Raw genomic sequence first — 11,580 nt, 5'->3', positions numbered from 1 at the left:
CAATACATACTACTGCCTTCCCTGGTAATTATCAATGCATACTACTGCTTCCCTGGTAATTATCAATGCATACTACTGCTTCCCTGGTAATTATCAGTGCATACTACTGCTTCCCTGGTAATTATCAGTGCATACTACTGCCTTCCCTGGTAATTATCAATGCATACTACGGCCTTCCCTGGTAATTATCAATACATACTACTGCCTTCCCTGGTAATTATCAGTGCATACTACTTCTCGTTGCTACTGCTATTCCAAACATAGCTCTTGTCATCTACTCTGTAAATCATGGAGGTCACACTGTGTGACAGTATGTTTGCACAGCACCACCATTTTATATGTCTCTGAATTACTTGGCCATCTTGGTCTCCTGTATTTGCATAGGCATGATTACAGGTGGTTGATGCATTGATGGAAAAGTGGCTTTAGTGTAAAAATGTAATATTGTGGCTAGTTTCATCACAGTTTGTTGTCCCGTGTGTGCTGGCAGAGCACTTTTCTGGGGTTTTCCCCTTTCTTCACTCTGGTGTGACTATGGAGTTGGCATATATAACTTGGGGATAGTTTTGATTCATTGGTTTTCAACATTTTTTTGGAAACCAGTGAGTCATATGTGAATGCTTTTCTTGTAGGTAAACTGTTTGCATATGTCATTTTGCCACTTGCATGGCATTTTCTTTTATGTATCAATATGAGTCCAGAGATAAGTTGGCATGACAGTAAAGGTCTTTGGCTTCCATGCACAAAGCAGAGGGTTTGATCTTCTCTTCCGGCCAATACCTGTATGGAGTTTGTATGTTATTCCTTGGTCTCTGCAAGTTCGACCCACCTACCAAAACATGCTGAATGTTTCTACCTCAGACTCACCTACTGTTGGCAGCAGCACAGACTCTAAATGGTGCCCTACAGGGGGATGAGTTGTACACAGAAACGACTTTGGGAATCAACTGTGATGCACAATATCCTCAAAACAGGAGAACATAGATCATAGACTGAGTGCCTTGTCAAAGCTAGCCACTTGACGGTGTAAAAATTGTCTCAATGACCTTAATCTTCCTGTAGTGGAGGCCCATAAGATATATGCAAATGATCCCTTAAGGACATAACAGTGTTTCAGTTATATGGCATCTAAATACACATAGATTTTTACTTTTAAGTCTTTATGGGTACAAGCTTTTTCTGACATCCCCCATTTGCTGCGATGACCACTATCTCATATGTACTCTTTTATCCCATGTGCCTTCAATTTTGCATCCCATTCCTCTGTCATTTGCTGACGTTCATGTTCACAGCCTGCTTGTAGTGCCACATAAGCTGCATGCATAAACTTTGTTGATCTTTTCCCCGTGGCTTGTTTGCTGATGTAGTTCATCACTATTATGAACACCAGTAAGCTCAGAGCTGAACCTTAATGTAATCTGCTCCCACTGGGAACCCTTCAGTGAGTCAGAACACTGTTCATTCTTATGCAATTTGGTCATTATAAGTAGTCTGCATTAATTCTACTACTGTTTCCTGGGACTTCAAACTATCGAAGGACTGCCCAAATCAGCTTTCTTGAGATGTTGTCATATGGTTTCTCCAACTCTAGGAATGACTGGTTGGTCTCTTTCCCCAGCTCTAGCTTCTTCTCAACTATCTATCTCACTGCAAACATCAGGTCAGTTGTGTTAGATCCTGATCTGAATCTGAACTACTCTTCTCCCATTTTACTTTCTGCTACTTACATTTGTTTATCAGTTCCCCTCTCCAAAACTTTTTCCTGCAGTGCGACAGGAGTTTGATATCTCTGTACTGCCTACAGTTTTGATGTGTAAAACTCGTAGAATGCCCAGGTGTGCCAAAGACAAAAGAAATGGAATTAGCATCCAGAGAAGGACAGAGGAAGAAGATGAATGCAGCATTAAATCCATCTTGAACATGGTAATCTGCATAGCATAGTCCTGTTAGTAGTCTGTTCTTTGTAATTTGACAGATCTCACCAGAATTGCCTGCAAGATACTCTGTGTTATTGACAGCCCACACATAACACCGAATTCAGATAAAAACATCAGGTATTATGAAATTCTTTGTTGAAAAAAATAAGCCTTTTGAAATGTCATCCCTAAGACAATGACTATTGTGTCAAACTGGCATTTATGTGGCTCAGAAAGTTCTAGGAGGGTATAATGTGAAAAGACTGCAAAGAGATAAAGCTGTTGTTGCCAATATAAACATCAGTCCCTCTGAACTAATGAGGGTTTTTCAGGTAGTTATGTTTTGGGCCTTTCACAGCACAGTTACCAGAATCAACCATAAGCCTTATTTATTGTGTTACTATTTGTTTTGCAATCACTTTATAAAAAGCTGGTTAAATTATCGTGCAGATGATCATGACTGGCTTGGCAATCATAACCACTTTGTTAATGTGTTCATGAAATAGATTCACTAAATTCACCTTCAGAGTAATAAGTGATATGAGCTAATGCATAGCATAAAGTGAAATGCAACATCTGTCACACATCGGGCAGCACAGAGAATAAGTGGCAGACAGTGCACTAGTAAGACATCATAGTGTTGTTAGACAGAGGCCAGATTACTTCAGTCTGCAACCTGCTTCATGGAATGATTCATTTGTGGTTGAATATTGACTGCACCCCAGGATTTACTGTGGATACTTCCTTAAAATTAGCCTAAAATCAAGCTAACAAAATCATATGACCTAAAAATGAGGAGATAGAACTTGTTAAGATAATTCTGGGCACATAAACACAATGGGTCAGAGAAAGATCAGCAAAGTAAGAATGCACTCTCATATTATACAAATTCATAGTTAGTTGGTATCCAGCTGTCATTGCTTCAGGGTGCAGCATTTCTTATTATGACACCACCACAGACAAAATAAATGGGGTTATTCTGAATACAGCGCCTATCAGAGTATGACTATTCACTCCCTTAGGTTAAGAGGGTCAAACCATTCTTATTTGCCATTAGAGTTCATGTTGAATTGGTGATGTGTGTTAATATACATGCTCTGACATTCTCTCTACCATGAAGAATCCAGATCAATCAAGTATATACAACATAGACTAACCATAATGATGAACCCCTCCGGCTTATGTAATGACAAGGGTATGTGCATAACTGCATTCCTTTCTTGATGATTCAGCATTTGGTAATCACAGCACCCAATAATCTAGACACACTTCAAACCTGCATTCCTGTAGAAGTAGTCCCCCTTCTTCTTACACTACTTCATTAAAACAACTAGTGAATCCGGAATACTACTACCTCCACCACACATTCAAGCAGCTCACACAAGAAGCAGATAATGAAGACAATCCATGTAGCAGTTTTGGAAAGACTACGATATTATGAATACCACAGATAATATCAGAGTAGCCTGGAATGACATGACTCCAAAGTGCATATGTGGAGTGTGGAAGAAGCTATGGCCAGAAATAAGCAGCACCTTGGAAAAAGCTGCAGACATATCAGTCATCTAAAGCATTGTTGAAATATCCAGTAAAGTGAGACTGGAAGGTGTTTATGTAGATGATGATAAATCAATGCAGTCCCCTGGCAAGAGTCTTGGCAAGAAAAACTTTAAGAATTAGCAGACCAGCACATTCAGAGTGAAGCTATAGCTCCTGATGCAGACAGGAAACACCAGTGAGAGAATTTACACAGAATTCCCCAGCAGCAATATCATTGCAATCAAGCAAATCATGACAAAATTCATAGATAATAGCCTTATCTATGAATGGGGCTCTAAGGTAAAGTGAGGTGTTCTTGAAATTATATCCTGCAACCGTGAACTGATTAGTGAGAGAATATTCAAGAAAAGTCAAACAAATTTTATCACCTACATCAGGGGTGTCTAAACTGCAGCCCACAGGATGCATGTGGCCCTGGACAGCTAGTACTGTGGCCCCTCAAGATTTCACACTTTTAACATCGTTATGTGATTTGACCCAATTGAGCAGTGTTCGTCTAGAGCAGTGGTAATAAAACTGTGATAAATTCCAGGGTCCGCAAGTTCCTGGATTTCACACTTCTGCAGCGACTGAACTCACTTGTGAATTAAAAAAAATAATTTTCCACTGTGCAGCTCACCCTCAATTAAAAAAAAAAGAAAAATAGACTTCCATGTCTGCAGCTCAGCAGATAAGCAGCTGCTTGCCCTGAGGATTTAGAAGAAGAAGAAAAAGTAATAACTTCCATGTTTGCAGCTAAAGCTGAGCAGATGCTTGCTTGCCCTGTGTTCTGTGCATGTTCAACAGTTCAGGGTTTGACATGGCCTTGTATGTTAAGCAGAGATCGCCTCTGAGTAGACGATATGCCACAGAGTATAGCTGGAGTTTTTTTAGATGGTCAGCATAGGGCATCTGCTTTAGGCCTGTGATTCTTTTAGTGAGGTATTTCTGCGACCTTTCAATCTGTTGCAGATGTCTTGTGAGGTATATACCAAATGGGGTGTTGTACTCTATAATGGGTCTAATGTGGGATGAGTACAGTGGGACAATGACCTCCTTTTTTTCTGGATGAAAAGCTCTTAGTGATGAGGTATGCCACACAGAAGGATTTCCTGACTGTTGTGGTGATGTGGTTATCGAAGGTGAGGCCACTGTCCACCTGTGTCCCTAAGTCCCTCATCACACTTTCGGTGTTTAGTGTACTGCCACCTATGTGGTAATTCATGGGTACATGGTTTTCCCAAAGTGGATAACTAGAGATTTCTTGCCATTAAGCTTGAGCCCATGGCTCTGGCACCAAGCATCTGTTTCTATAAGGCCCTTTTGTAGAATATCCACATTATTTTGGGATTCAATAATGGCTCCCAGTTTGCAGTCATCTGCAAACTTTGTTAGCCAGAGTTTCTTAGTGTTGGCCTGTACTTCAGAGAAGTAGATGCCAAACAAGAGTGGTCCCAGGACTGAACCCTGAGGTACTCCACTTGTCACTTGTCTGGAGTTGGATTTGGAGTCGGCTACTTTTACAGTGTGGGTTCTGTCAGTAAGCCAATTGGCAACCCATCAAGTGACGTAGGGATTTATGCCCAGCTTAGTAAGTTTATCTATGATTCCAGAGTGGGGAGTGGTGTCAAAGGCTTGGGGAGGTCCAGATAGGCTATTTGGACCACCTTACCCTCATCCACAGCTCTGGAGACTGATTCAAAGAAGTCAGTTAGGTTCAGGAGACAAGATCGGCCCTTCACGAACCCAAATTGGGTGGGGTCCAGTGTTTGAAGGTTGCCAATGTCTTTGTTTATAAGTTTCATGATAATGCATTCCATGCCTTGCAGATCAGGCTCGTCAGACTGATAGGACGGTAGTTCCTGGGATCTAAGTGGATCCACCCTTGTGGAGTGGGATAACTGTAGCTGTGCGCCATTCAGTGGGCACGAAGCCTGAGGTGAGGCTATGATTAATCATGACAGGTGAGGTGGCAGTTCATTTTGTAGTTCATGTAGTACACAGCCCAGGATGTCATTTGGTCCCATGGATGCTGTATTCTTAGCTTTGGAGAGTGCATTTTTTACCTGTGTGGCTGTGATTACTGGAATTTGGCAATCTTTTGGTATTGAGATGGGCCCTTTAGCAGGTGAGAGGGGGGTGAAGTTGGCACTAAATCGGTCTGCCAGGATATTGGCAATATCCTTGGGATCAGTATATTTAATGCCATTCTGTTGTAGCTCAGAGCAGATCTGAGCATTGCCATTTAGATTCTTGACATAACTATAAAATGCCTTGTGGTTGTCTTTGGAATCTTTGGCAATTTTATTTTCGTAACTAGCTTTGGAGGATTTTATGAGGGATCTCAGCTTCTTACTGAGACTGGTAAGGGAGTTTTTTGCATCCTGGGATTTTCCTCTTTTCTGCAACAGTTTCTTCTTTCTGTTGTTTAGTTTGTTTATGGCAGGGGACCACCAGATTGGCTTCCTTTTTTTGGAGGAGAGCATCTTGGTTCTATTTGGGATGGCAAGATTCATACATGAGTGGAAGTTTGTCACTTCTGACTTAAGTAGCATGAAGTTGGCTTTGGAGAAGTTTTTTACGGATGTTTCCTTACGGGGGGGGGGGTGAGATGTGGATGTCAAGGATGATTTGCTTATGGTTAGACCTGACCAATGAGAAGGTGACCGCTGGTGTGGAGCATCTATCTCCCATGTTGATAATGACCATGTCCAGGATATTGGAGCCCCTGGTGGGACAATTGATTAGTTGATCCAGGGCATTGGAATTTATGAATTCCAAGAACCGTTGGGTAAAGGTGTTGGTACCCGAGTAGTTTTCCCAGTTAATGGCAGGGTAGTTGAAATCACCCACTATTAGGGTGTTTGGCTGTATCTTAATATTTTCCAGTATGTTTAGAAAGGTGTAGTGAGAATCTTGGGGCATGGTGGGGGATGCTACAACCTGGATTGCAGTCTTACTAGTGTTAGTTGCACCTGGAGAATTTCAGATGCATTGTGTTGGGCAACTAGCCTGGAGGTGTGAATATCCTTGGTGAATATGGACACTCCTCCACCTTTAGTGTTTCGGTGTTGGTTTGGTGGCTGAAAAGTGTGGTAAGAGTTGTAGCCTGGTATTGCAGGGGTGCTCTCTGGAGTCTTGAACCAGGTCTCAGTTACTGCACAGATATCGATGTTCTCCATTTTTAAGAGTGCCTCGAGAGAGTGCATTTTGAGGTTTAGACTTCTAGCATTGAGTAGCATTACCTTTAGATTTTGCTTGCTTGTATCTGTTATGGTGGTGGTTTTGTCCTTTGAACCTTGCTTAAAAAAGGCACTATAGGGGTGGCAAGAGCTTTAGCCAGTAACCTGAATCCCAGGGGTGACAGGTGCAGACCATATCTGGCAAAGCACTGTGGTTTGTCGATCATGTCGTCCCAGGCAAACAGATACTGGATCCCCTTTGAATGACACCAGAAGCTTAGCCAATTGTTGAAGTCAATCATTTTGTCCTTATACTGTGGTATCATTTTGGGCGAAGGTAGGATGCTACGCAGGGCTAGGGTCAAACCTGCCTGGGCCACATGATCCGAGAGCTCTTCCATGTCTCTTTTCATGTAGTCCAGGGAGGTACATCTCAGGTCATTCAGTCCAACATGGACAATGACAGAGTCGTATTTGTACTTATTGTGGAGTGACTTGAGTGCATGCGTTATGTGGTGGATCCTGGCACCTGACAGGCAGCTGACTGTAATTTTCTCCTAGCTCAGCCTGGTGAGTGGGACATCAGTCTGCCTGACTTTAGAGTCACCTATGACTAAAGTGTTTGGTACGTTGTCTTGCCTTAGGAGCTGTTGTTGGGTGGCACACTGGTGTTGTGAGCTATGTGTCACTTTGGTTGTGACTGGTGTTTGTTTATGCTTCAGCTTCAGAGGTCCTTGTTGCTTGGTCAGGTTAATGTTAAGGGCCTCCGCATATGTGGGTTTAGTGTTGTTATGTGTGGGTGTTGATGGTGTGTGTTTTGAAGGGCTATGTGTTGCTTGAGGTGTAGTGCAGGTATTAGCCTTCTCCTCCTGACTGTCTAGCACAATCTTGACTGGAGAGAGCTTTGCTTCCAGTTTGGCTATGTAAGTGCATCTCTCACAGGTTGTAGTGTTGTGTGGTAGGAGGAAAGGGTCGTCTGTGTGCATGAGGCAGTTGCTGCATTGTCCCAGTATGCCCAGATTCACCAGGTGGGCAGGACAAATCACCGGACGCTGACCCTTGGACATGCCTGTTTAGGTGCTTTTTTTGTAAAGTACAAGAGCTGTTTTCCCTTACCTTTGCAAGGTACTTTGCAATTATAGGCTGTTTAGTGCCTACGATTAATTTCTCCTTATTAACAAGGAGAGTTGAGTGCGTGTATCAGTTTAAGGCTTCCTAGTGCTTTCCACCAGGTTCTAGAGCAAGTGCTAGTCACAGGGGTTCAGATTTTAGTGCTACTACTGAGAAACCAGATAGTTCTAAGGGAAAATTTAAAGAGCAGACTTTCTGGCACCTGAAATAGTTTAACCGTAGCCCCGCGGTACTGCACAATGTGAAAAATGTGCAAACACACACGTTTTTACGCCAGAAAGTTGAAAGGGATAGAAATCAGCCCAAAATGGCTAATAAAATTACAATTTCAGAGTTAGAAAACACTCTTCTAGTGTTAGATAGGCAGTACAATGCTCACCAATCCCACTGGTAAGCAGCAGGACTTCCCTCTACCACAGCAAGGTCTGGATAGCTCTGAACACAGAAAATAAAGTCCTGAAACCAGCAAAGCCTGGGATCTAGACTATACAAGTTAGGAAAGGCAGGAAACGAGCAAACAAGATAGTATTTTTTATACTAAATTTTAGACGTATACTATACAGAGTGCAAATAGCATGACTTCCTAACGTGTCAACTGCTAGGCTCCTAGCGCTCCATTACTTTTACAGGGAGAGTAGATAAGAGAGCAACATATAGTGTTGTCATATAAAATATCCCCCATAAGGGCATATATGGTGATAGGGTTCTGAAAGGTGGTTAATGTGGTGTAAAGTTGTATATCCCTGGATACTATATTGGCTAGTACGTCTTGAGGGGGGGTATTAAGCATTTTTAGTAAGTAGTGAAAATGTACTAGCCATTTCAGTAAGTGTCACAGGTGATATTAATATATAACATAATGTGACAGACTTATTGGTGGTATTTCCCAGGGTATTTCTCGTCTCTGATCAGAGAGGTAAAGGTTATTAAACCAATTAAATTTCTAAGCTGTTAATATTATAACATGTGGAGTTTTTAGATTATTAGTATTATGTTATTTATAAACTAGTAATCATAATAACATGTTGACATATTTTTCCTCTAAGAGGTGGTTAAGCATAGAACAGTAAACAAATCAGTGTGAATTATGCACTTAAACAGTCTGTAATACTTATCAAGCAGAGAAAATACTTTAAACAACATCTTATTCCATTAACCATGTTTAACAACATTTAACTGCCAGCTAAGGCAAGAATATTTTCATAAAGAAACCTCAAATTAACATATTCTAGGTACGTATCCTAGATACCTTAATTTGGTGGAGAGGCAGGCATGGAAATAGATATGTACGCAATTTCTTTTTGAGTAGTTTACAACAGATTGCTATGTGAGAGAAAAACACACACACACAAACACACACAATTGTTTAATGGAGGTCCATTAGTTAGCTCTGGACAGTGTTAAAAGCTCTTATCAATGTCTGGAGGTGCTTGTAGAAGTAGTTATAGGGAGATAATAAAAAATAGCAAATATGTAAGGGCTCCAGATGTATAAAACATCTGAAGAAGCATTTGACACACATTTCAATATTTTACCGTGCTCAGTCAGCGGCTATTATAGTTATTCCAGTAGTGATTTGGTGGACTGTCATGTCAGTGTAGTTTTATAATAAAAGTACAGCTGTGCAGGCTTACAGAAGGAAAGAAAAGCAGTATTTGCATGGCAGGAATATTTGGAATAGCCAAACTAATGCTATTAGGGAGAGACTTACTAAATAGTAAATCATTTTCTGCTGATTTTCCAATTATCCTGTGCTTTTCCAGTCCAAAAGCACTATATATATTGTATTCCCATTGTATGTAGGCAGACCATTCAGATTTCTTTAGTCTGCAATCACAGAGGTGACAAGAAATGCAGTAGTGGCACTTTAAGGGAGAAATGACTTCTAGGATGCCAAGGTCAGGGTTGAAGAAGGAAGTAGGTGACTGTATGAGATGGCTGGATCCCCATGTGTGTTTACAATCGAGCCAGTGATTTCCTTTCAGCCAAAAAATCTGTGAATGGCTTATTTTAATCTAAAGATAGTTCATATATGGTAAGAAGCCATTTTTACCTTATTTTAATCGGGTTCGGTCATCCACAATTAGCGAGCATCGTATTTATGTCATATTGTTGATCTTTTTATTTTATTTACAGCTTTTAGCAGCGCTTAGCTCAGGAATTGCATTAAAGGCTCTGTAGAAGGTTTGTTTCACCTCCGTAGTGTTGCTGGCAGAGTATTTGGTTCCCTGATGTTGAAAGTGAAGTATGTTAGATAACTTCATTTGGAATTTGATTTGTTTTTGGATCAGAAAGCTGCAGAATGGAGTTTTTGTCATTCCATTTTAACTTGTAGTGGTAAATCTTGCGCAAAAAATATTTTGCTGCCACATGGTTCCTCGTTTTTGCTGCTGTGAGGATTTTGGTCGCATGTTGATAGTTAAGCAGTTTAACATATACAAATCTTGGTTTATTTAAGAATTACTACAAGAAGTAGATACCATCCTGGACCAGGCTTTAGACAAATTAATCTTAAACCACTTACCTTTTGACATTTACTGGGCCACTATTAAATCCATAATTAGAGGAACCTTTATAAGTAAAGCTTCGCACTATTAAAAAAAAAAAACATCTCCAGGAAAAATCCAGCCTTAAAAGTCATATTCTCAAGCATGAATCTATACTCCAGTCAGCCTTTAGCCAAGACACTGAAACACAGATAACACAGCTCCAACAAAAGTTATATGTTCTCAACGAATAAAATGTAACATACCAAGAAATTAAAACATTGGCAAATTACTCTGAGTGGTCTCACATGCTATCTAAATTCCTGGCAAGACTAGTTAACCAAAACAAACCCTCCCCCAACATTAAAGAACTATTCTACCAAGATAAACTATATCATACTAGTCAAGATATTATACAAATTTTCAAAAGTATATACACAAAATCCTATAGCTCACCAAACCTCTCTCAAAGCAAACAATACTTAGACACCTTCTTAAATCAACTAAATCAACTAAACTTTCCCAAATTCAGTCCAGAGCAACAAAAATATTATCTTCCTCCATCTCCCAACAAGAAGTTTCATGACAATCAATAAACTTAAACCCAACAAAGCGTCAAGTCTAGATGGCCTTACGGCCGAATTCTACAAAGCCTTCTCTCAAACAATATCTGCCTTTCTTCTTCTTCAACAATTCAGCTACATTACTAGCAATCGTATAAACACTTTAGACTCAGTGTAGGCTTTTTGCTCAATATTTTACCACTCTTTAACATACCCAACAATTATATACAAGCTATCAAAACACTTTATTCTAAGGTCCACACTTTTCTACAAATTAATAACGATCTATCTTCTCAAATCGACATTGAGAATGGTGCCAGACAAGGCTGTCCAATGTCCCCCTATCTAATCTATACATTGAACCTTTATTCCTTCTAATATCTCAGAAAACTTTCCACCATATTCCTAATATCTTCAACACCAGAATTGCCCTAGCAACTTTCACTGATGATTTAAATCTGTACTACTCCCTACCCAATTCAGACCTTCAGAAACTTCTATCTGCCATAGACACTTTCTCATCATTCTCGAACTACAAACTGAATTTAAAGAAAACAAATATCCTCCCTATTAACTCTCTTGGTCAACTACCCACCTACTCCTTAGCATCTGGTATTAAAATTAAGCAATCTCTACAATATCTAGGAATATCTTTTCACCAAGATCCTAAACATTCGTATACAAATAATATTACTAAACTCTGGTCAAACATACAACAAGACCTTAATAGATGGGCAAAACCTCAACTCCCGTTCCTTGCTAA

At 40.3% G+C, this 11,580-nt stretch overlaps 1 protein-coding gene across 1 annotated transcript in view; it reads left to right on the top strand.

The window, feature by feature from the left end:
• PHB (prohibitin) overlaps nt 1–11,580 on the top strand; it is a 119,299-nt gene that overhangs the window by 39,808 nt on the left and 67,911 nt on the right. Inside the window, 1 exon segment of the mRNA XM_044055267.1 lies at nt 5,979–6,013. Within this exon segment, the coding sequence (XP_043911202.1) occupies nt 5,979–6,013 (35 nt within the window).

The sequence above is a fragment of the Protopterus annectens genome, chromosome 13.part0 (genome assembly GCF_019279795.1).
Source record: "Protopterus annectens isolate FY-2018-M chromosome 13.part0, PAN1.0, whole genome shotgun sequence".
Classification (NCBI taxonomy): domain Eukaryota; kingdom Metazoa; phylum Chordata; order Ceratodontiformes; family Protopteridae; genus Protopterus; species Protopterus annectens.
This window is presented reverse-complemented; position numbering and strand designations above follow the sequence as displayed.